Source organism: Coturnix japonica, chromosome 3 (genome assembly GCF_001577835.2).
Source record: "Coturnix japonica isolate 7356 chromosome 3, Coturnix japonica 2.1, whole genome shotgun sequence".
NCBI lineage: Eukaryota > Metazoa > Chordata > Aves > Galliformes > Phasianidae > Coturnix > Coturnix japonica.
Window position 1 is genome coordinate 93,043,894 of NC_029518.1, and position 27,500 is coordinate 93,071,393.

Below are 27,500 nucleotides of genomic sequence, written 5' to 3' on the forward strand. Positions count from 1 at the left end.
AAACCTCAAACTGCCTTCAGACCCCTTTGCTTACTTCTAATAGGTTCATTTATATATACATATATTTTAAATGCGGTCTCCCTGTCCTACCCTACAATCACTTTTCTTTGCAATCCCTGCTATCTCTCTCTCCTCTTTCTGCATCATTTCCCCCTTGGGACTAGACTTTATATCCCATTACCTTTCTGAACAGTGTAATCACAAGGCTTCTGCTGTTTGACTGGGACTTCTCCATGCTGTCAGTTGTAAGGTTGGGTCAATGGAAAGCTTAATTTGGATAAGAAGAGGGAGCAGACACAATCTGAAACAATGGGATGGACAAGTAATACAATTCTTTCTTCACAGCACTCTAACCTCACTGACTGTTTCACCTAAGGGCTCAATTTTGTTGTCAATGTAGAACTTCATCCCATTGGCCTCAGCCCAGCTATCCAGACTGTCCAGTTCCCTCTGTATGGCCTTAGTACCCCCAGGCAAATCGACACTTTATCCATACTTTTTGTCATCTTCAAACTTACTGAGGGTGCACTCAATGTCCTCATTCAGGTCATCAATAAAGATACCGAAGAGGACAGGCCTGACCCTTGAGGAACAAGACTTATGACCGGGAACACCATTCATGACTCTTGATCTCAATGGGAGCAGCACTAGGTCTTATAGTTCCACTATAATTAAGTTTTCGAGCCTCATTTCCTTTCAGAGGAGAGAAAACATTGTTGTGACTAAGCTTTGGATGTAGTAACAAATCCCTGGCAGGTTGGTTTGTTTTAACGGACGTATTAGTTTTAAGGAAACTTTTACCATCTTTTCTGCCCTTAATCACAGCTTTTATTACAATTACAGTAATGCAACAGATGTACATGCCAAAGGCAATACGTGTATTTTTAATGAGTTGACATGCAACCTTCCTGGAGAGGAGGAACATCTTAATTTGCTCAACGTTTCTCAACCATATCTAGCAGTTTATTAAGGGACAAGAAGCAAATCAGAAAAGTATTTATCACAAATTCAGGGGCTTCACTAAGTCACAGATGGGCAGTTCTGTACGACAGTCTCCATTTTTGTGCTAAGCTTAGCATAGTTTTGCTGAAGCGTTACACTACTGTCCACAAAGAATACAAGAAAAGGGCAACAGGCAATATCCAGAAAGCCCTAATGTTATTAATCCATGCATGTGGTCCTGAGTCATTGGACTGTAAAATATCATCACTTTCCAAAGATGGAATCGAAGAGGAATTCTGCCTAACAGATGATATCACAAGCCCAGAGGAACTAGTTGCATCATAAGGCCTATTTATTCAAGTTTTACAAGACATTGGCTCATAGGGACTTTCATTCTGGTACAATGAATAAATTGTCAATAAATTGAATATAAAGATCACATCCTATGAGAGCAAGTCCCTTCGGCCTGCCTTCTTGCTTCAATTTTCCTTGCAGTTTGGACACATTGGCGCACCCAGAAAAATTACCTCTGGCTGTCATGCCAGGACAGATACACTTGGGGACTGAAAAGCTGAAGAGCTGGGCTCCAACAGCAGCACGTCAAATCCGCCCTCTTAAAATATTCCTGGCACTGCAGTGGTCTGTGCCAAACAGCACTCACAAACAATGACTGGCCACAATTTTCTAGAGGTTAATGCAGGCCAAGGACCATTTCCACCACAATCCTGGATGCGGCTACCTGCTTTGAGAGGTAGAATTTTATCAGTGTGGACCAGAGTATTCCTGGCTTGTAGAGATATGACCCCACAGACCTTCACATACCTTTCTCTGAGACTAAACTAGCAAAGGAAGAAGCCTGAATTCCTACTATACGTATGACTGCAGGGATGTTTTCTCCTTCATCGGCACAAAATTTCCATAAATTAATGGGAACTCAAGCAGCAGACCATATGACTTCCATCAGGAGTTTACATTATCAACCAGCAGCCTGACTTTGTCAGGTACAGGGTGCTGCAACAGAGCCACTATTCTTAGGGCAGTTCTGCACAACATAAACAGCACTGTCTGGGTTTGTCAGCAAAAACCCTGACTGCCCATCCTGCTTGCAGCCTCTGTACAACCCTACAGGCAAGTCTTTGGTACAGAGCAGCACATTCACAGATGAGGTTAAAGGGACTTGCTGCAAGCACAGAGTCACTCTGGCACATCTGTTTGGACGATTAGGAGGTAAAATTAACTGATAGAAGACAGAACACAACTGGAAATCTAGGAATGTGTTTTTACTACTATTAATGCAATCTAAACTTCCTCCTTGCTGTTATTACTGTGTTAGCATGTCAATTCTATTCCAAATTGTTTTCAACTGCTAACTTACTAAAATACCTGGAGTATAGCACAATCCATGTTCTGGTTTTCATTCTAAATGTAACATAATTTATCTGAAATTATTCCCTTTCTTAAAGCTGTTCCTGTTGTTAGAACGTGCAAACTATGCATACGGTGTGCCATATCAATGGAAGGACATTAATCTTCTGTCTTTGCCCAAAAAAAGCATTGAAATTCTTCTGTGCACAAAGTAACTTCTATGCGTCTCTTTAGGCTGAAGGCCTTTTTCCTAAATTCACCGGTGCTCCAATTCAGATTACAAGAGTGACAGAGAGTTAAATCACAGCTTAATGAAACTTACATGGAGCAACCTTTGTCAAACTGATCATTGATTTATTTCACTACCCAGTATGAAGGAAATTTAAAAAGATAGGAGGGATGAATGAAAAGATAGTGCTAACAGTACAGGTCAGGGTTTTCTTAACAAGTATAGATGCTTAGGGAAAGTATTTTATTTCTTATTTTCCCTTGAAGAGTTTTTTTTTCTTTCTTAATTGACAAACTGAGATTTTCCTGTACTCCTTAATTTTCCAATTTACAATTTATTTGTGCTTCAGTACTAAGCTTTTGTCTACAGAAAGCCCAATCTACATTCACTAAACGAGAACAACACAAAAGCTGAGGCAATCAAAAAACCCCCACGTGCTCACCGATGCAATCCACGCTGAAGAGATTTACTGAGGTCGTTATTGAAGATTCATCGCAGGTCTTCATGCCCCGCAGAGCAAAGCGCACGAGGGAGGCCTTGACGCCCTCGGGCAGGAAGGACAGCAGGTAGACGGGCATGTAGAGGGCGTAGCGCAGCTTGCACAGCAGCGGGGTCATCAGCTTGCCCTGCGGGGACTGGGCCATGCGTTCTATCGTGGGAAACAGCAGCACAGAGCGGAGGACCTGTGGGACAAGGAGAAAAGTCAGCAACACCCGAGGCACACAAACAAGCCTTGTAGGCATTGCTACCCAGCTGTCACATGGGTTTGCCACATGCAGTCATAAAGTTAGGCTTTTTGTGTGCTCTGACCACATAATCATAGCGTTACTTGAGTTGGAAGGGACCCTTAGAGGTCACCTGGTCCAACTCCCCTACAATGAACAGGAGCACCTACAGCTCCATCAGGGTGCTCAGAAACCCATCCAACCTGACCATGGGTGTCTCCAGGGCTGGGGCATTCACCACATCTCTGGGCAACCTGCTCCAGTGCCTCGCCACCCTTATTGTAATACACTTCTTCCTTATATCCATCCTCAATCTCCCCTCTTCACATTTGAAATCATTTCTCCTTGTCCTATCACAACAGACCCTGCTGAAGAGTCTGTCCTTTCTTATGATAGATGCTGAAAGGTTGCTTCCATCTAAAGACGGCTATCAACTTAATGTTTTCCAAAGACAAAGTTGGGTTGGGAAATGTGGACAAATGGGAATAGGAGCACACAGTGGGGAGCCCATCTGGGACAGAAGGCGCCAGAGTCCAGCAGGCAGTGCCCCACCAGAGGGCAGCAGGCAGCCCCACATCCAGCATCCGGACTATCAGACAGCACACAGGATTGTCAACGGGCAGTTCCATATTGATACACCCTGTAAGGACAGGAGCATAAGAGCTCAAGCCCACCACTGAGATGTACACAGTGATGTATATCTCTGCTTTTAGCATGCTAGAGTAAAAAAGATGTGTTTTAAAGCAGTTAAAGTATTTTATATTGTGATAACAGAATACATGGCAGCCTTAAACTAGCATAAGAGTAATTAAAAATGCCACCCACAGTAAGTATAAACAAATTAATGTACACACTCTGCATTATTCCTCCATGTTAATATCAAACCAACATTCTCAAAGAATACCTGCCACTTTTTCCTGGATGTGAAACATGACTACAGAAATTCTTATATGACAAAGCCTCAAAGATATACAACTACTGGACCTAACAGAAGTATCAAGGAGGCAAAATAAGAGAGATTTGGGATATTGCCTTTGCAGATAATTAAGTATAAACCACAGTGCTTTGTTGTCAACTACCATAGATAGATGCAGTTACACATACAATTATATGTATGTCTGTTCGCTGCGTATATCACAGATTGCTCAGGTTAGATTAATACGTTAAAAATGTTCTAGAACTATTTCATAATGAGTGTCTTTGCTCACCTGTCAGCCCCAGCTCATGCATGCCAGTGCACCTGTGAGCAGCATCATGCTTTCACAAGATGCTTACAAAATCTGGGCACTGTAAGACAGCAAAGTAACTCAGGAAACATCGGTAACTTGCCTGACTGGACTTTCCACAGTATTTTAAAAGCAGACTTTGAAAACATTATTTATAGCCAATACAGAACTATTTAAAGAAATCCTTCCACTTCCCAGCTGATACTACTTTGGTTTTAGACAAAGAAAAATACACTCTCAGGGAAATCAGTTCTGGGCCTCTTTTTATTAAAGGCAACCAGCAGCTGAAGTACAGCAATGCAAGACTTGTACTAAATTATATGGCAGTTTCGTGATATTTCAGCTAGGAGCTGAACTCCAGCTCTTGTGATCTAAAGCAGATTTGACCTGTGTTCCCAGGCACACATTAATCCTTTGACATTGGAGTTTATAGATACAGGATTAGTTGCTTGGAGTGCTCCACTAACCACTGGGGGAAGTCGCTAAACCTTGGAGGTAAAAGAAAGACAAACCAAGAAAGCTGTCAGAATGTCCCTTGCATTCCTGCATCTTTTAATGGCATATAAAGTTAAAAGATGGTGGTAATACGGAGAATAATTTAATATAATTTCTTCCTTTAATCTCTGTCAGAGAATAACATAGAAACTCAAAATCTGTATTATTCAAACACTTATCAACTATTTCTTAGCTTAGCGCTAGATTCCAAGCCAGGACTCTGAAACATGCTTATAACGGTATGTTATTTTTGTGCCTTGGAATAAGTGAATTAGAAATATACAAGGAAAATGAAGGAAAATGGTAGATTCAAACACCTGACGTCAGTTAATCACTTTTGTCTTGTCAAATGCTAAGATTTCATCCAGTTGCAATTGACACCAGCTGAAAACACATAGTTGGCATTCTGTTATATTCCCTGTTACAACTCCCAGAATTGTTATAAATTAGTAGTTCTGATAACAGAGGCCATTACGTATTAAAGCACCAGGTACTGTCAGAGCTATAAATGCAACTGTAAATATCATTAATTAACCTGTATGGCACAGTGATCCCTTTGTATACGGAAATTCTTCTCATATGTAATAACACAAGTTTCTTGGTATAACAATCAGTCAAAACATCAAAAACATTACAGACATCTAGCCTGAGAGACCTGTATCTCCTTGTTCAAGCTACCCCTCATTCAAAGTCTACTGAGGCTTATTGGTTAAGCACTGGCCAACTAGAGACACTGCTCACAGAGACTTGAATGGATATAGTGACTTCTGCAAGCTGACTGGCAAACCTTCTGAAGGCAAACATGCCCTGTGCTCATCATGGTTTGAGAGCTATAGGTCACACCACAGCCCTGTCTGTGCTTTGGTCAACCTGCCAAAACCCATGCTTACCTTCCTACATGATACTGAAATAATCACTGCTGATTGTTGTGATGATAAACAGTATTTGCGAAGCTTTTTTTTTCACTTGCTTAACAGTTATTTATTTAAAATGCTATTTAAGTGCAAGATTTCAGCCCTTGGGATGACACATTCATTCACAGTTAAAGTTCAAGGTGTTCCTCTTTGGTTTTGTCACCAGGCAGCTTCTTGTGCTTTCATTATCTATTTTTAACTCTTCAAATTACATAGGGCTCAAGACCCGAAAGATTCAAAGGACTGAAATATGATGCAGCATCTCACAAATTTTAGTGTTTTAGCCTTTGTTAACAACAGAAACCTAACATTATCTGCAAGCACATCTCATAATTTAATGTGGGTGTCAAGGCAGCTCCCAGTCACTGCAAGAATGCAGAGGATACAGCTGGGGTTTGCATTCAGAGAATAAACTGCCTTAAGTCCCCAGTACATTTTACCTTACAATGCACATCACAGGAGGAAGGTGTACAGACTTCTGGAGCTTTATTTTTGTCCTTCTTCACATACTTCAGTGTCTAGAACTATCAATCTATCAACTCCAGGTGTGTATAATCTGCACAACTTCTACAAGACATAGAAGAACCACTTAGAGAAAAGTGAGCCCTCAAGAACACAATGGTGACCAAGGAGCTCTGCTTAGGCAGGACCACTAAGTGAGTATGATTCACCTTACGCCATCTCTGCTTCATGCAAACATTAAATAGTAAAACACAGGTTTCCTCCAAGCTGCCTACAGAAAGAACTCATACATTCCTGTACATTTGGACAATCTATCTGCCTTTTCATCTCTTTAACTCAAGACAGTGGTACGAAAACTAATAGCAATCACTGTGGGAGGACATCCCATTTGCTAACTATGACGGGAACTCAGGCAGTTCATTTGTACTGTAACACCCAGCATTTTCTCTTGTAAAACACAAAAAATCCTACCCACTTAGCAGAGGTGAGTACATAAGCATAGGACAGGACATCCAAATCCAGATACCTGCTATGACTCTCAGAGCCCACTTTTTCCTACATTGAGTTTTCAGTGCATAATGGTTACTTCCACACTTTTGGATCTGCTAAAACAGTCAGAAGGTTTTTTCTTCTGATTAAAATGAGAACAGAGAACAAAACATCCAACCATTATACTTCCAACAAAATGGTTTTTATCACTGCACAATTTATTAGTCTTGAACACAGTAACATGGGATTTTTGTAAGATGTTTAAATAGTTTCTATATAAAGACACTGAAAGCACGAAGATTGGATCCAGCCAACAAAACACATCCCTATTTTTCATTAGTGTCTTTTGTTGTAAGAGTTGAAATGCACCTGTCAGCTATGATTTCATGTTTTAAAAAATGGGATGTCCCTTCACAATCGGTATTCAAAAAAGTGCCATGATTTTCAGAGCTGTTAACTCCTCTGATGTCAATGAGAGGAGTTCAACACCTCTGAAACTGAACAGTTGTGACTAAGCATAAGAAATGCAGACTGAAAATTCAGGCAGCTGTGATTAGGCAGACACTTAAAGTGAAAAGACAGATACGAGTGTCAGAGCAAGACAAGAGACATTTTAAAGACTTTTCCTTTCCTTCCCCAGAAGAAACCACAAGCAGGTGTTGGCTGCAGCTTGACTTTGTTGGTGGCATGCCTTGGCTTCCAATGGATTGGCTGTCCCCACCCATGCTCATATCTCTCTAATGAAGATGTAAAGAAACAAAACTCTGATCCACTGAAAAAAATATACCTCCTACACTATCAGAAACGAGCACTTCCCCAAAACAGTCCTGATGGTTCACTCTGCTCTGGTTGATGCTGGACACTTGCTTTTGACTTGTGAGTTTTTGAAGTCTTTGTTCCTGCTGCGTAATTTGCTCATACTTGGGTGCAGGAACAGCTAATGCAACAACCACCAATAAAGGAATATCAGATTAGGATTCCACACCATTTACACAACTTTTTATGTGTCACAGTTTTGTAATTTTTGCTATTGGTATTCCCCATCATAACATCATGTGGAGCACAGAGAAGATGAACTACACGTCCCAGAGGACCTCATGGTCGGAGAGGGAAATACATCATGGAAATGATGCTGGCTTTCTCTCACTCACTGCCTGGCAGCGGGTGTGGGTGTGCTTCCAAGCAGTGGCGACTTCAATTTCAAAGTAGGGTTCTTGGTCTCCGGAAACCTCTCTCTGTCTCTTATTTCACTCGATTTGCTTGCCTACAATCTCAATTACATTGTATTACATTGTGTTACCTTGCATTCCCATATCATAGTTAGTGAAATTAGTTTTTCTCCTTAGATCATTGCTGCTGCTCTGTTGGTTTCCTTGAGCCCATCTCCCATCTCCCTACCCCTTTCCCTTTTCCCTTCCCATTTGTTGGGGGCTGGCGGGCACACAGACCTACTGTCCCCCCGTCATGGACATAGATTGATCTAGATAACTCTGTGACAATATAAGAGCCATTGCCCTGACCCATGGCAATGAGTGCAGCAGCCCAGCATCACTCTGCAGCCACACAGCCCTGACCCATACCAACAGCATCAGGATGTGGGAAGGAGGCAGGACTTCAAATCTTAGGGCTGGAAAGAAAACGGGAGCAACTTTTACTTTAAAATCCTTCAAAAAAGCCTATGAGAAGCAACAGCCATTTTGCTGTCAAACGTAACACTTCTTTTAATGTATCTTGTTCAGCCCATGTATTAGTTTATTATTCCTCTGTTGCGCTGGCAAAGGAAAAGCTATTATCTGTCAGGTGAAACCTAGTAAATTTTTCAAAGATAACATAATGATGCACTTACTGGTAATCTACAGCCTACCCTTGACACAGAGTGCCACATTAATCACGATTTCTTTTACTCGGTCTGCAGAGACGTGTAGGCAAAACAGTTTGGGTCAGGGGAGTGCATCCTGCTTTATTAGCACAGCTGTGCTGTGAGGATTTCCAGGAAAACACACAGGGCAAAACAGCAGGCGCTTGCCTACACCTTCCCTGCCCAAAACAGGGCTTCCTAGGCTTGCCACTTCACTTTGCTCTGTCGCTTTTCTAAGCACACTCTTCTGTTTGTTTTTCTGTCTCTGTATGCTGTCAACAGCAAATTCTATTTTAAGATCTTCAATAATTTCTTAGAATCATAGAATTATTTGAGTTGGAAGGAACCCTTAAAGGTCACCTGACCCATCTCCCCTGCAATGAACAGGGACACCTACAGCTCCATCAGGTGCTCAGCCTGACCTTGAGTGTCTCCAGGGATGGGGCGTTTACGAACCACAGATCTGGGCAACCTGTTCCAGGTCCTCATTATCCTTACTGCAAAAAAACCTCTTCCTTATATCCAACCTAAGCATTCCCTCTTTACGTTTGAAACCATTTCCCCTTGTCCTATCACAACAGACCCTGCTGAAGAGTCCATCCCCTTCTTTCTCACAGCCCCCCTTTACATACTTCTTCAGCTGCTCATTTGAAATGCCATTTTGTTTGCTATATCTGCATGCTGTCACAGCTTGATATGAAGAAAACCAAACAGTTTCATTATAGAGAATGAACTGAACAGTGAACAGAAGTTGCAAAAAATTGTTTCAGTCCTAGTGTGAAGTAACTCCATATGATGTGAACTTCCTTCTATTTTACCTTCTTGACCTCCTGTGATCCCAAATGAATGTGTGGCAATATTAAATATGTAACAGAATAAATATCTCCAACACAGTTAGCAAAGAATACTGTGCCTGAAAATTGCAGGGTATTAATGACAATTAATCCCCCAGGCATGTCTTAGCACATTTATAAAATCATAGAATCACAATGTTGGAAAGGACCTACAAGATCATCTAGTCCAACCGTCCTCCCTTTATTTTAAATCTTACAATCATAGAATCATTAAGGTTGGAAAGACCACTAAAATCCTCTAGTCTAACCATCCATGCATGCTTGTGTCTGCTCTACACCATATCCCTCAGTGCCACAATCACCCTTTTCTTGAACACCTCCAGGGATGGTGACCCCCCACCTCCCTGGGTAGCCTGTGCCAATGCATCAACCCTCAGTAGGAGTTGTTTCCTAATATGCACCTAACCAAGTTAGATGATTGTACATCAAAATGTATACCGTTAAAGAGAAAGATTAAAATCAACTGTATGAATGCAAACGATAATGCCTAAGACTCAAAACACTAGAATATAAACATCAAATATCCTTTTAAGGACTAAGCATAAACACATGCAAGCTGTCCCTAAGATTCATTTACCAAATGGACTCTGGCGTGAATTTTGCTTGATATGTTCTGTGCTGTTAGCTGTAAGGCCTAGTTCCCTGTGTTGGGCACACGCCAAGTCCAACACATGCACACACCTCATGTACACACTGCTCACATACATCCTCCTAATTCTTAGCTGAAACCTAAGGATCCCCATCCAGCACACTGGTTACATGAATATTAATGACAGCTTACAGAAAAAGAGCAAATTCATAATTAGACACAGGGCCAGATTCAAGGCTCCAGAAATGCAACTTTTTACTATATTCTCTGGCATGACTTTGGCCAAAGCCAGCAGCACCTTCCCTGATGCTGTCTCAGCACAGGTTAGATGGCCTTGTTTGGTCTTGGATGTTTCAGAATTATTAAGCATCACTTCATATAGTGTCTATAGAGTGTATGCAAAGACAAAAAAAATCAACAAATGCCAGTTGTCATCATAAACATCAGTATGTGATGACTGTGAGTGCACTGAGATTCCATACTGTGATACTACACAGGAAACAAAAGTTGGTACAGTTAATTTTAGTATTTCATTTGGTTAATTTTGGTATTTTAATTCTCAGCTCATGGAACAAACTCAGAAACTACTGCTACCTTTAAATATCCCAACCAAACCAACTGACATCTGTCATTCATCTTCATAAATGCATTAACGGAAACCTTTAGCCCTCTGCTACACTTTGTTAATCCACATCTACAGTGTGAAAAGCAGATTTTTCATGCATCTTGCCCCTTCTCCATTTTTGTAGCTCTCCATGAATGCTCTATATTTTTAAATCTTTTTCCTGCTCACCCAAACTTTTAATTCTTACAGGATGTGCCCAATAGATGACATAGCCACCATAAAATGCTGTTGTCTCTACAGCCTTTTCACTTTTGTTCCTTGGCTAGATTGTGTCACACAGAGGTCAAACCAGAGCCCAGGGAGCAAAAGCTGACGCTGTGGAGAAGTGGTAGCCAAGCTCCAACCAGTGTCTCCCTTCACAAGAGAACTGCAAAGCCAAGCAACAAGAAATTCATAACATATTTTAACAAAATAATATTGCCTTCATATTGTGTTGCATCACATCCTAAGCTGAAGTTGGCAGCATGACAAGGGCTGTTTCCTGTTTGAGCACTGTTTTCCGTTTATCTTAGCTTGATGTCAAGGATGCCTCTGCCTCTTGGCATTTGAGGCACTCTTCTTTGTTCATACTTTGTGTTTTTATAGATAGATAGAATTACTTACAGTCTAATAGTTTGGGGTAGAATCTGAATCCAAACCCTATTCCGGACTTGAAAAAAACAGACAAAATGAGAATTAATGGTGTGTTTGAGAGAGTCCATCCTTACTTCTCTGGGACCACAGGTACAATCCTGATAGACTCCTTCTCACCTCTACAAAACATCATCACTGAACTGGCCCTAAGGGAGCTGGTCAACTTAGGCCAGTCACATCTCTAACACTCTGGACTGCAAAAAAAAAAAGGGGGGATTTTAGAACTGTGGGAGATTCTGTTCTGAGAACATTACAACAAGTTGGATTTAAGATAAAATAAATTCAAATAATCATACAGAGAAACTTATAGTAAGACTATTTCTATTTGGACATATTCATAAAGCAGCTGCTATATAGATTCTTCAGGAAACAGTACGCATACATATATATGTACACATGTGCATCGTTTCCTAATACTTCAAAAGAATTAGCATCCGCAAAGATAGAGGGTAATTAAAGATATAGGCAACACCAATACTATTTTTGTGAAGTTGTATATAATCCTCACACTTTCACGGTATCTCACTATTATTTACTGGGGTAAAACATAAGGACATATTAACTCTTTTATTTTTTATGGAAAGATTAAACTGCAGTAAAGACAATGTTGTCCTCAGTGACAGCAAAGAAATCCATTTTTTGTAGCTTGCACACAAATGTAGGTAAGCCCAGAAACAGTAAATAAAATTTAAGGGGAAATCTCCTTTTTAAGTAGGTTCATAATTTCTTGTATGTTCCTTTTGAAGTAGTGCAGTGTAACACAACAGATTACAACAACCTCACTTTTCCGTTTCCCCACCCTACAGACTCATTCCCAATGCCAAATCTTTGTCTTATTTTTTCATGACTTAATCAGAAAAATATTATTAGAAAAAACGTAAGGAGCTTGCTCGGCTTTCATATTCTGTTCCTGGTATATTCTTTGCCTGAAGTATGTCACTGTTTCTGGGAGAAGTTAGTCTACGGCATTCTTTTAGCTGCAGCACAAACACTAGCCAAGAATAGCCATGCTACTCTTAGCTAATTAAATGCAGCAGCAAAATGAATATACCAACGCACCTCACAGGCACCTCACCTCTGTTATACTTTCACAGACTATCCTGGAAAAAGAAGATGGCAACGCTTTAAAGTATTAATAGATGTTAACTCTCAGCTAATGATGTTTAATGTCAAGAAAACAGACAAACTCAACTTTCCAGCTGATGGAAAATGGCAGAACTCTCCCATGCAAACCAACAAAGCTACAGCCAATTTGCTGGCAGCAGCAGAGATTCTCCTTAACTCAGCAGTGTAGCTGGTATGGTTTTGCTTCTATGCTATGTGACAAAAAGAGAATAATTTAGCAGGAAAAGCAATTACTAGGATGCTCTGAAATCAAAGTTAATCTACCTGCTCGTAGTTTGTTGGTCTAATTAGATTCCTTTATATTCAACATAAACAGAATCCCATATAAATTTCTCTGCCTTTTTCAACATCTGAATTTGACTCACTAACTACAAATAAATACAACAGACATACTTTTCAAATGAATGAAAAACTTGGGTTTATTTTTTACCATTTGCTTTCAGGTTCTACCTTTTAGCAATATTCTCATCTGTCTGAAGCGTCCAACAGTGATCATAAGGTTTACCACGTCCTGGCACCCTCCTTAACATACACTATTCAATATTGTTTGAAGGTTGACTTTTATGCCTCAAGCCTCCAGTGTTTTCTGGCTATTCAATCTGAATGGAAACAAAATTCAAGAACCAGCATTTTTTAAATGCGTTTGTATTTCAAAGTGCCGTGGTCTTAAGTGCAACAATGCACACAGTGCTGGGCACAATGACCACATGCAGTCCCATCTGAAGTTAAGTAGGTCTGAGTGCCATTAGCAGCAAGGTGAAGTGTGACTAAATTTATGTCTACTTCAAGGCCACATTACACTGACTTAATATAGATTTGATTCTGTGCCCTGCATGGTGGATTCCTATGACTGAACTCAGTGCACCAGCTATATGAAGGGCTGGTGCAAAAGATTTAAGAGATTTAAAACGTGAATCACAATCAGGCTTATTAACTACACATAGCATTAATGTGAATACACTCAAACCTCTTCTTCAGAGTTCAACAATGGTAGAACTACAATGGAATGAGAATAAGTGTATCCTTCAATAGCGCAGTGAGAGGAATGGAAATTTTGGTATGTCCTAACTTCTGCTGCTAAGAGTAGTGACACTATAGCTGGTGATTAGCAGAATAACTGAAAGAACAGAATCCTGAAGAAACTAGCAAGACCAATATCCTACTGACTGCTTCTGGTCATGACATGACTTCATTTACTGTAAAGCAACGAGAGTGAAATTGGTCCAGCCAAAAACTAGTGGCAAACTTTCTATCAATTCATTTAATTTTGCCTTGTTAATAAATTCAGATTAAAAAATTATTTCTCAATTATTAAATATGACTGTTTACAGCCAATGTAAATCCCATCAAAGCCACGATCTGAAGACTAAGATCCTCTCACTGTTCTTATGGAGACAGATGAAGGCCAAGACTGCCCTAACACACTTATCACAGTAGTCACAGAGTATCTTCTTGGACTGGGAACTAAATTGAGAACTCTGATCATTCAATTTTAAAACCATAAGCCAAAAATAAGTCATATCTTGTGCCCCAGGCTGCAGGTCCCCCTTTCAAAAGGATGTCTGTATCTTTCTTAATACCTGACTTCCAATGCTGGAACCTGTTTAATGGCAACAGGAAAGGGACCATCCATACCTCACCTTAAAATGAGTCATGGCACAAGAAAAAAATAATCTGTTGTTTCACATTACTTGAAATATTTTCCAAACAGAAGTACTTCTAGAATTTTCCCAATCAAAGTCCAGAATTCTGCTAGACATCCAAAAGACTCTAACACAGGAGTGTTCCCTACAGGCACTACAAACTACTTCTCAATAGGTCAGCTCTACGTACTGAACTAGTTGCAAATTATTAAAAACATTAAAAATATTAAATACACAGACTGTTCATTACACTTACTAGTCTCACAGGGCTGAAATGCAAATTACTCTGTACTACAAATATTTGGGTAACTGAAGACTTGCCCAAAATGTTTAAAAAAAAAAAATTAAAAAAAAAAAAGCCTTTTTATGGGTTAAGGTAATAATGAGAAAACTGTTCTCCCAAAAAGCTGTATCTTATTGTTGGACTGGAAATAGTTTAATAGAGAAAATATTCATTGACAGAGCAATATTTTACATTGAGAATTAAGCCCCATCAAAGTGGGCAATATCATTCCATCTACAAGGAAGGTGCCAAAGGAGACAGCCAAAATTTGCAACGGTGTGATAATACCGGCAGGGATGGATTTGTTGCTATTATGATTAAAGCATATAAACAGAAGAAGATTAGGAGGGGTGAGAGTGAAAAGAGAGGAAGAATAGTTTATTGGTTGGAAGAAGGGCAGGGAGAAGCTTATGTTGGAATGCAGTGTCACAGTTACACACCATAAAGCTTTCAGTTGCTCCCATTACATGAATGTCAGAACGCAGCTGCCACTTTCCAGAAGAAATTCTTTCCATTTTCATGTTGGAAGTACAGGGTGGGATTTTTTTTCTCAGTGTAGCACTCACATGAGACCACTTCATTCCATCTGCAGGTACCCTTATGGTAGCCACAACTTTAGTCCTTCTAGACATGATCTGGGAGACTTACCACTGTGGATGAACCTTAACGTGTGTGATGAAGAGACAGATGGTTCAACACAAAGAAAGTATTAAGAATCAGATTCTCTGCTGTCTTGAACCAACTGCTTTTACAGTCGTCAGCATAATAAATCTCAACGAGAATGCATTTAAGGAAAAGGGGCTGAACAAGGTGAATGAGAAACCAGCCTTACAATTATAATCTCATTTTGCTGGTGAAAAAGGAAAGTCATGATTTTCCAACCGTGCCTTGAGATCCTTAGACTTCTATTTATAAGAACTTTGCTTGAGACACTTATGGGGTATCACCATCCTCCACTGAAATCAGGCTTCAAAAAGGCATCCCGCCAATGCTAGTTTTTGCCTAAAAGAGCTAGCAGACAGATAAGGAAAACCAAGATGAGATTTAAAATTGGACAAGTCCTGATTTACCTAATCTGAAAGAAACAGAAGTGAGGCAGGAACTACACACTGAGAAGAAACAGAACAGAACACCAAACTTTCTGCCTTGTATTTTTGTGAATGGAAGAAAAGGAACAAGGTATACATCTGAAGTTCAAGATAGTACTTACCACTCAGTTTCTTGCCAGGGTATCAGAATCAGAAAGATAGGAATCAGCTCATTTTCCCATCCTTCTACTGACTTACCCATTACTGCAAGCATTTTGAATAACAAAGGAAGAATACAAATTTCCTGTAGCAATTCTACAGACTGCCCTAGTCTTAATAGTATTACAAAGAGTGGAATATGGGCAAGAATCTGCTAAAAGAGCATACGCAGCAACTCTAATTTATCATGCAAATAAAACTGGTCATCAGGTTAGGAGGGCATTAGTGCAACTGAAAACGACAGTATGGTGAGATTTTGCAATTGCCAGTGCCAAATAAAAAGTCCAGACTCTGCCAGTTGCCATTAAAGGTAACAATTCAAATGGTATTTATGCAGATCTGTTTTACTGTACTTTTGGTTTTAGTCAAATTTACTTACAATAGCCATACTGCTTTTTTATAACAGAGAAGCAGAAATTCACTCTAATGTTTTCAAGAACAATTAGGACTCAGTGAATTCTACTCACACAGAATTATACTTCATTCTGGAATTTGAAATGGAGCAGGGTGTTCTTACAATTTTCCAGTGACTTGAAATGTTGTAAGAAAGTTATTAGAGGCATATTTTCATTAGCATTAATTGAACTTTCTTATGGGACTCCAAAGGTAATGGGTTTATTAAATACATTTGTGGCTTCTGGATTTTCACTTAAATGTATATTTAACACTAAATTCCACATAAAAGGGCAAATTCAATTTTTCTTTATTTTTTTATTTTTTTTTTTAAATACCATAGTTAAGTAGCATTATTTCCAAACAGCAGAAATCAAGAATTTCAGGACCTCAACGATCACCTAGTTACAACCCCCTTGCCATGTACAGGGTCGCCAACCAGTAGATCAGCCTGCCCAATTTAATACAAATCTTCTGGGAAGAGATATTGGTGATAGGAGTTAGTGGCTGCACTAAAAGTTTAACTGCATGTATGGGAAGTATATGTTCAAAAACTCCACAAAATTCTCCCAAGTGCTCATTTCATAAACAGTTCCTTAATGCCCTTATTGACTTTCTCTATTCAATTTTACATTTAGTAAAGTAAATTAAAGTCCTGATTCCTAGCTTGGCTTACTTCTGTAAAGGCACACTAAATGGTGCAAAACAAAACCAAATTCAACTCTGTGCAACACATCTTGATAGTGAATTTTGATTGTTTGGCCCAGCTCCCCAAAGGTGTTGGGCTCTGATTTTCAAGTCCTACCCACAGACATCTGCAGCCAGACTTTCAAAAGATCTCACCGCCCAGCTGAAGTTCTTTGGGAAACCTGGGTTTCAAAAGGGTGTTGAGCTCTTTTGAAAACATGTGCTATAAATCCTAATTGTTTTTGAAATTCACTTCTTGCTACGTGTTTATGATACCCTCATTTTTATAGAATCCTTCAGCTTAGTTATTTCTGTACAAATCCAAAATTTTGGAGATTCAAAGTAACAAGATTTTATGACCAAATGTGTAAAAATCCACAGTACTTCATAAATCCTGTTGTGCTATTCACTATTCTGGCCATCTTTTTATTTTTAGTCCTTCATTTCCTCTTCATTCTCATGTTTTACTTTGGATTCTTGATGAATGACCAAAGATTCCGGTTTTCAGTTTATTTTTATTCTTTTTCTGTTTGTACATTTGGCTACTTTAATATCTTTTAACTTCCTAGAAAAAATATTTTTTATAGGTGCATTTGAATTCTAACTACATGTATCTGAAAAGAAATCAGATGTGTCATTAGTAACCAAATAAACACGTTATTAAAAAAAAAATCAAGCCTCTCCAAATCAACATTTGTGCTTCCTTACTCTGAATCATCGCAGACAACAATCTCAGCTATCACGCACATTAAAGTCAATGGTAGAAGCTGTACACTTTTGTGGACGTTACGAATAAAATACGATTCTCCTTAGAAAGCCTTGAGACCTCATTTTTCCCTTTTTCCTGCGGCCTTCTTGTCACATGCTTAGAATCTAAACAAGCTAATCTGAAAGCAGTGTTATTATTTACTTTGGATCCTCACTCTTAAAAATGTGGTCATTGTTAAAATGAAGCCTGCACACGTACACTAGGTTATTACATTGTGACATAAGCACTGCTGATGATTTTGTCAAGCCTCTATTTTTATTGCACTAGAAATCAATTTTTACTAAATTAGTACTTGCACTATCTATTATCACTCTACTATTTACAGGTCTCTCTTGATCTTCAAGACTTCTGGATTGTAAATTTTCCTCATAAAGAGTACTGGACTGTATGTAATCTATATTTCCCTAAAAGTTTCAGGACTGAGCAAGGGGTATCTACCTGCCTTACCCACTCAGAAAGCATAAACTGTAAGATAGCACTGTTCAGAGATTTACTTACTTGAATAACACATACAAGACACTATTAAGAATAAATAAAATGTATATTTCAAAAGAATTTATTAGAAGCAAAAATAGAGCTTCAGTTGTCACTGTACCTTGAAGTAGCCCTAATTTCTGTTTTAGATGAGACACTTAGTAATCAAATAAAGAAAACTGTCAGTGTGTAGTCTTTGGTCTATATTCTGTAGATATGGGTGGTTTTATCAACCAGTTTTGCTAAGCATATATCCACTTTTTAATCTTTTTCTTATTATCCACAATGCCATCTTTAATCTTTTTGTTATCTAAACTGAGTTCCTTATATTTAAAACTGGTCAGGTACTGAACTCAGTCAGGCAAATCTAGGACCCAAGTGCCCACTTTCAGGTGCTGACAGCATGATGAACTATAGTTCCCATTTGTGGTTAACGTGAACTGAGCCATGGTGTGCTCACACAGAGCAAGAGAAATATGGCACAAGACATTCGTGAGGAAAATAAAGCAATCAAATCAATGTAAGGTTAATGTTAAAAAGCTTTCCTTGGACCAGATAACCAGGAATGAGCTTTGGCCAAGAAAACTGACAAGCACCATAAGCCTAATCTCCACTCATGCTTCCTTGGCATACTCTAAACTTTGGTTTGGAAGTTAGCATCTGAACAGCTACAGCACAGACCTTAAGAAGTGGCATAATACAGATAATTAGATAATCCTACCTAACATGAAACTCTGGAAATTCCTCATGTTCCTAATCCTGATGTTTTGTGTTGCAAAAAAAATTCAGAATTTCACCATTCATGTTAGTCACTTCTCAACTTTCATGGTTTCTTGCTCACTACCTCCACAGCTACAAGCAAGAATAAGACTAGAATGGTGATCAGGCAGATGTACAAAGTAGGGACTTTTGGAAATCTCTTTAACTTACTACTGAGGTGTTACCATGCAGCAAACATTACTGAACAACTTACTGCTCTGTTTCTCAATGCATGAAGCAGCAAGGCTGAGCAGAATTACTGAGAGCTGAGAGGGAAGAAATCTCTTGCTGTGCTTATGAGACTGACTGATGATTTAGCAGTTCCCTCTTCTGAGGAATGAAGAGAAAAATGAAAATCCACGTAATAGTGAAGAGGGTATGTGAGAATAGATTAAAGAGCTGGACACAGAATCATAGAATCATTTATGCTTGAGGCAGACCCTGAAGATCACCAGGCACAACCGTCAACCCAACACTACCACGCTCACCACTAAACCACACCCCTGACCACTACATTAGAAGATAAAAGCTTGAACATTCCTTTCTTCTGGTTAGTTTTCTATTACAGTTTAGAAATGTGCAGCTCTCTCCACATGCACATGTATCCAGATACACATGTATTTAAAATATGTACTTAATTCCCCTGTGATATCTGCTAAGTTTAGCCACCTGTTTTTTCTGCATAATAATTTTGCCAATGTTGTCACTGGGTTCGTGTTACCGGCTACCCATTTTTTAATGCCCCATTTTTATCATTTCTGTCTTCAACTCACGTAAAATTTAAATAAAAATAGAGTTTCTTCAGATCATGACCCCTACTGTTGGCCATGACCACATACCCACATTATACCCATCACTGCAATCCATTAAGGAGCTAAGAGCATAAAAATCTCCAGGAGCCAGGAGAAGTCAAAACAAAGCTGCACAAACCAAAGACATTCTTAATGTTTTGGCCCTGTTGTTGGTGACACCACACACAAGTGAGAAGGTCTACAAAGTATAATCCTCTGTGTGAGAAAAGCCATCATACCCTCTTGACAGTATTGAAGATTGTGGATTTTTTCATTTTTCACTGACAACAGTTTAATCTTTATAATTTTGAGACAAATTATCAGAAATGAATTTACCTAGACAAGAGCTACACAAGCTGATTTTGTTAAATAATATTATGATGTATTTCAGCTATTCAACACTTCAACTTGATGGGACCATGTTAAATAAAACTGTAAAACACGCAATGGAAAAAATTCTATTCCACTTTATTTCAGCTGCTTTTAGGCTTTCATTTTCTTTTTACTTCCAAAACAGCTTCTAAGCACTGGATCTGGCAGTGTCCTTTCAGAATGTATTTTCTGTCACAGTGGCACTATTTGCCTTTGATTACATACATTGGCTTTAATCTTATCAAAATGGAAGATGGCACTGCCTTAATTCACTTTTTCTCTCATCCATATATGAAAAGATTCTCTTATTATTTCAAATGTCAGACATGCTTAGCAGTTCCTGCACTGTTACTAAATCTGCTGCTTTTAATCTCACAGTCTTCATGGATTCCCAGTAATTCTACACAAAAGAATTTTGTTTTCAAGTAGAAGTACCCATCTTTAAAATCACGGTGATTTTCTTCTTTCCTGTCATCAAGAAAGTGCTTCCCAAATTCAAATACAATCACAGAATGGCCTCGGTTGAAAGGGACCACAATGATCATCTAGTTTCAACCCAAAATCAAGCTCTCAACACAACTTAAATTAACCTATTATTGTAAAGTGTCACTGGACTGAATTTTGTATCACAATATATCACTTAGGAGAAGAACTCAGGCTTATTTCTCTCTTATGGCCTAATGCTACTTTCACTGAAGCCAAGGGGAGCTTTTTAAGGGTACAGATAACTCCTCACGCATCCTGAACAAAAGAAATTTCCTGACTAAGAGATGGCTTCTGAAATGTAATTTCCTCATCAGTGCCTTTGTCAGAGGGGTAACATGCAGAGCTGTCTTCTCCTACTAAGCTGTGCTACGTAGGGCTGCAAGCAATCAGGAAGATGCAGATTTCTATGCAGAAATAAAAAAAAACAAACAAAAACAGTGGAGTTGTGACATCTGTCATTGTGTTACACACCTGTAGGCCATCAATGTTTCCAAGCAAGTTGTTAACAACAGATGGAGCACGGCCCTTTGGTTCAGGAATGGAAATAGGAAATGAGAACCATGCATGTCAAACTAAAGGTGCAGTCTAGGAGAGCACAGAAGTTAATAGAAGTCTCTATTGTTACCAATGCAATAGGAAATTTCGGACTGACAGAAGAAACACTCCAGTATAAGCTACATTTGAAAAGAAAAAGGAGTGATAAAATAATTTTCTAAATTTTTCTAACATTATTTCTAAAGTATATTTAATTATTTTCTTATATGGGAACAAGTAACACCACTCTCCATTGCTCTCACTATAAGGATGAACTTCTGTGTTGTACAAGGGATGAAACACTGGCACAGGCTGCCCAGGAGCTGTGGGGTTTCCTTATTGTAGTTTTCCAAAAGCCACCTGGACATGGCATTTTATTTGCTTAAGCTTACAGAAACTAAGAGATTTTAAACCCTCTCTTCAGCGAGCTTTATAGGAAGGAAAATATTTATATTGCATAATAATTTAATTCATTACTGTTAATTCACCACCAAAAAGGTGCTAGCATTTCAATAGCGACATCATATACGTAAGATAAATTCTGGAACAGAATGAATTTCATGAGCTAGGAAATGTGTCAGTCCTTTGATTAAATTAACAAATAAAATTGACTGCTTTAGGAAATAGTAATGCCATCAGCAAAACACAAAGAATTAGTCCAAGTAAGGACTTGTATTCTAGAAGAGACTGCCTGGAGGATGTAGTGTATTTGTGAGTTAGGCTCAAGCTTCAACAACTGTGAAAACTATCTGTTACTGTCTTTCTTCAGTGCTGCTAGATGAATGAAGCATGAAGAATATTATGAGGTTAAGACCAAGCATCAGTTAAGCTTCAGAGTACATTCCTGCATTATTCCATCAACAAAGTGTAAGGATGATTAATATTGTGAACACCATGAGAAAAATTTAGAGCAGTCTGAAAAGCTCTGAATGCTCTACTTCCCACAAAGAGAAGACTCTTAAAAGATTTGACTCCCACCACGGTAACTGAAAAGTGTCCTTGGTTAGATGTGTATCAGCAAACAGCAACCTGGAACTACTCTCTGATCCTGAGATTAAAAAGGATAGCATAGAATCACAGAACCATAGAATTGCTCAAGTTGGAAAAGACCTTCAGGATCATGGGGTGGTCAATCACAGCCATGTCTCAATTCTTCCCACCTTAAAACACAACGTTTGTACCCAAACTATTGGGAATGGAACACATCCTCTGCCAAGCTCAGACCCATGTCAGATGGGTTTCACACTAGCAATTCTTGTTTCTTTTCTCTTTTAATAAAAGACAGCAGTGCTTCACAGAAGCATAGGAAAAAAAGAAATATCACAACGATCCCTCAATCTGCAGAGCAAAGGGCTTATGAAGTTAAAAGCCACCAAGAAGGACAGGAGTGGAGGCAGTACTTCATCTTTGTTATGCCTTCCGTGCTCATCAAGTTCCCTCAGAAAGTTTAGTCTACTTTTGGATAGACCATGAAAGGGATTTAAATGGGGCAACAAAAATGAAGCCTGCTGAATGACCATTCCAAATACAAACGTTTACTGAATCATTAGAGCACTAAGTTCAATGTGTTAACCTCTAGCTCAAAATAATAAACTGTAAGCAATAAGGGCCTTTAAAAGCAGAGAATTTAAGACCAAAAGCAAAGCTCATATAATAAAAGAATATCACATAAGAACTACACAAAAATAAAATCAAATGATCTAGCTACTAAAATACACATATGTGCTCAAAATCTTGTGGGAATCAAATATTCCAGTAAAAACAAAGGGAGAGATGGAAACACAAGTTTCTTATTATCACACTTCATATGTTATAAAACCTAACAGTTAACTTATTTTTGGCAAAGGGACAAAGGTTGCACAACACTCTGGCTTATACAAATATTTTCTATTGTTAAATGCATCTTAAATGTGGTTTATCATACAATTTCATGCACACAGTGCACTATGAAGTCTAAACATGTCCCAGAGATACCTACATTGCAAAACACTGATAAGTAACATGCTGCCAACATCCAGTGGGTCAAGTGTAAAAAAATGACTCAACAATTCATAGTTCAATCGAAACCAGGTAAAACCATTTGTGTAATAAGGACTGTACAGAAAGAAAAGTTGGTATTTTTGGACAAATTACTACATATGATATTTTCTAGAACACTCCCTCCTGAAATGACAAAACAGTAATAAAAGTTATCTCAAAAAAAACCCACCTTTTCTTATTTGTAAAAACAAAGCGAAATAAGCTTGGGAAAATACAGAAGGTTAACATATAAGGTAACATTCATGTTTCACTTTTTTAGTTGCCATTTTCTTGAAAGGGGAAAAAAAAAAAGTTAGACATACGTGCAGTGGAAACGGTTTTGAAGATCTGGAAGAACCTACTCATGCATATGTTAAACATAGACTTTACCGTTAACACTGCACTCCCTTCCACTGAAGTGCTTATAATGTAAAGGAAGAGGCAATGATTTAGCAAAAGTGAATATTTGTGAACAAATAAATTCAGCCTTCCTCACTGACCATCCACTAGCAGAGTGAGTTATTACCGAGCTCTAACAGTTCACTGTCTCCCAAGCTGCAAAGGCAGTGTCCTTCATCACATTTCCTGCTGCTTCACAGCGAGAAAGAAAACTGTTCTGATGAACAAAGGCAAGAATCTGCAGTTACACCACTAATTCTTATTACACAAACCAGGACTGTGCTGCAGAAGCACTGATATTTGCATATGTATTAAAAATTTAAAATGACTTCTAGAGCACTTCTCATCACAGTTCATTTTATTGTTATTTTCCATATAATCTCCCACCTGATCCTTGAGAAGCTCTTATTAAAATCATAACCAGTTCTAATTTTTGGTGTAGTAACATAACTTAATTACCATGTATATAGCATCTGTTTACAAATTATTTAAAGATAAAACAATAAAGCCTTAAATGTATTTATCACCATTCATAATCATTTGTATTATGTGGGCATTTTGAGGTCCAAATTTAAAACAATTTAATCATTAATGTTTTTATTTCATTTTAATGAGAACTAGGATTGAAAGCTCGCCTATAGAAGAATACAGCTTCCACAGGAAAGTCCTGGCAATACCCATAATGTGCACTGTTCTGCTAATAATGCAACTCCCGTGCTTCAAGGTTGACGTACCTGAAGTTCTGATGCTCGCTTCATCATCTCCAGTGTGATGTAGCAACCAATCGAATGAGCAATCAGTACCAGCTTTATATCTTTTGATACATTCTTTTTAAGGAAGTTCAGCTTATGTTCTACTTGTCCATTAAGTCCAAACACATCCTCCAGCTCCTTAATGTCCGTGTCTGAAACAAAAGAGAAGAAAAAAAGTCCTTTGTTTTAATACAAGTTTCAAGTATCTCAGTTTTCTATACTTTGTTGGGGGAAAATTCTGAAAGAAATACAACTTTTGATTAAAAGAAGAAAAAAGTTAACAGAGCTGGTACATGGCAGACCATTGTTAAATGTGCAAGCATATACAACTAGCCAACTAGAGAAAGATACAGCAACCCATGGAGCCTGACGGTCCATCATCTAGTACGGTATTTGTTTGGTACAAGGCCAAACTCACAATAATGGCACAGCCTAAATTACCCCAACTTTATTTTGCAAGTTCGGGACCTAATACAGCAATACTGCCCAGGAACAAGAGATCCTTCACTCAAGACAAATGATAAGCAATGTTATCATGTGCTGAGGACAGTCAGATACCTAAAATTTCTTGTCTTAATAAATGCACAGAAAATAAAATCCCATAGGGCTAGGAAAAATATGGCCAACCAAGAAGACTGGGATAATCCAGTGACTGTAACAATCTGCAGCACTTAGGGCTTCATTGGCACTGGCCTATGATGTGGGTGACATGGCTCTGAAGTTCTAAGTCTAAGGGGACTCACAGAACATTAATCTGCTAGGAAAAGTACTCCACCTGCTAAACTACAAGGTGTGTTAAGGATATACCACTCTGGTTTAAGATGGACTGCGATATGGAAAAGAATCCAAGAAACAAGAATGAAAACCGAGGGGCAGAAAGCATGAAGGAACACATTCCTACTATCTTGTCCACAAGAGATGTGCTGGTACTAATATCACGTCACACATTGACTTGCAGTGCAGCTTCATTCTGGAACCAGCCCAGTCTCATGGCAGCAAGATTCACACAGGATGGAGATTGGCTCCTTACCCACCTACGGCCCTACACAAAGCATGCAGCTTCCCAACATAAGGTAACAAAAGCACAATTAAAGAATCTGAAAGGCACTCAAAACCTGCTGTAAGAGAAAGCCAGCTTACAGAGTAGGCCCACTTCAGATGTTGCTGGTTTTGTACCTGTGAGGAGGAAGTGAGAATATAAACCTTTCTAACTGTCCATTATCAAATTATGATGACTTACAGGTCCTTCAATCTCTGTGTAGTAAATCTGTAACCTCAGACGCCAAAAATTACTAATACAAATGAGTTATGGGAATCTTGGCCACAACAGTGGTAACTGGTAGCATGAGTTGGCGCTAAATTGCCTCTTCAATGATCTGTATAATACATAATGTTTTGAAGCAAAATAATTGCTCTTCTAATGTACTCTGATGCCTTTTTCCTGAGCTTAAAATACTACCACAGAGGCAATAACAAGCACATTTTTCTTCAGTTAAACTAGTATTTCTACTGAAACTACTTATGATCACAACCCAACATAATTTATAGTAGTTTACTCTGAATGAAAAAGACTAAAACACGCTTAAGGAATGTAAAATTGGATTAGAAGTAATATATTACCTATTAGGCTTTCTACAAGTAACGTGAAACAAGAAGCTTGTTCTGTTTCCCAAAACCCTAAGGCCAACACATTGTTTTTAATCTTAGTTTCTATTTTTAGTGAGAGCTACTTTTTAGTTATTTATACAGTAGCTCAACCTCATGCAGGAGTGGGCTGTCTACACTGCAAGGCTAATTAAGGGTATCTGTAAAACACAGAAAACAGAACACTAGAAATATAGTGACCCACTGAATACAGGAACAAGTGACAGAGTATATTACATTGAGCATAACTGTATGATCACGCAATGGGTTGAAGAGGTCAATTTTCCTCTGTAAACATCATCTACCATTCCCATACTTTACTTCTTAGGCACTGCCAACTTCAACAATTAATCAGCAAGTCTTTTAACTTAGTAGGAGTAGAAATCTTCTGGACAACCTGTCCAGGTTCATAAGCGTACAGAGACCAACCAGGAAAGAACACTAATTCTATTTGTATTCTTGTATTCTTCATACAAGCTTATGATTTTGAATCAATTTTATGATACCATTGTCAGCGCACATGACAGATAATTATACACGTCCAGGTTAATGGCTGCTTTTCTCAGCAGAAACTCAATATCCGCTACAAGCAAAATGCCGAAAGTTACTGAAATATTGTCAATGAACAATAAGCAAACACAACTTTGTACAGCCTCAATGCTTTCCAAGTCGAAGTTATTTGTCTAACATAGTTAATAAATTGATTAATTAAACAGTTTCTTAAGACCCTAGATATCCAATTCAATATTTATTTACCCACTAAAATAGCAGTGTAGAATTCAGGGTAACATACTCAAAATTATTATTGATTTTATTAGTGATGTACCTATTGAGAACCAGTTTTGTTGCCAAACTAAGGAAGTCAGGGAAGGGTAAGGACTGTGCATATAGGATTAAAAACAGAGAACAAGGGCTGTTTCCTCCTGCTGTTTGCTCAGGCTGGAGTTTAGGACTCAAACATACTGAAAGTGAGTCCTAACAACCAGTGCTGACTCAATAGAATTGTTCTAGAAGTTTAATACAAGTTTTCCTTCTCTTCTGCAACACTGGTCTGTTGCCAAACCAAATTGCAATGGTTTTGCTTCCAGAATATCCACCCTGGATGAGCATGCAGCACAGGGTCTGGAGATGTACGCACCGAGTTCCTGTCATCCCAATAGAACCAGAGCTCTTGTCAGGTGAACTCCAGTGTCACATAACTGTACACTAAAATACATATTTTATTTTACTTCTGGACAAATATAAAACTGCCCATGTCTCATGGTAATTCATGTTTCCTCAGTACAAATGATGTGCTTATAACAATCCAAAATATGTGGAGCTGGGCTGTGTCATACGTCTGAAAGATTTATTTATTTATTTTATAGAATAATATCGTCCGGGGATTATCCAAAATCAACATGAATTTCTTGGGTGGAGGAGCTTAAATTGGTTCTTTATATAAGCAAATAGACTTGCACAAACACACTGGCAGTCAGCTCTCTGATGGCTGTACATCAGAGGAGGAACCAGAGAGCGAATTACTTCACCTCAGGTGTGGAACAAATGGCATGGCTGAAATAAACTTCATTTAAGCTCTTTTCAGATAGTAGAAATTATACGACTCGTACCTTATGCCACAAACACCCCATCTGGGCCAAGGCATGTGATCGCAAGACTTTACTGAGCTGAAGTGTATTAAAAGAAATACTGTACTTCTTTATTTTCTTTGGCAAAA

The 27,500-nt window shown here is 38.6% G+C and overlaps 1 protein-coding gene across 1 annotated transcript in view; it reads right to left on the reverse strand.

The window, feature by feature from the left end:
• The window catches only part of LDAH (lipid droplet associated hydrolase), a 98,534-nt gene that overhangs the window by 33,022 nt on the left and 38,012 nt on the right, over nt 1–27,500 (reverse strand). The window contains exons 4-5 of the mRNA XM_015859555.2: nt 24,122–24,291; nt 2,979–3,219 (exon numbers count right to left, since the gene is read on the reverse strand). Of these exons, the coding sequence (XP_015715041.1) occupies nt 2,979–3,219; nt 24,122–24,291 (411 nt within the window). The remainder of the gene's footprint in view (nt 1–2,978; nt 3,220–24,121; nt 24,292–27,500) is intronic.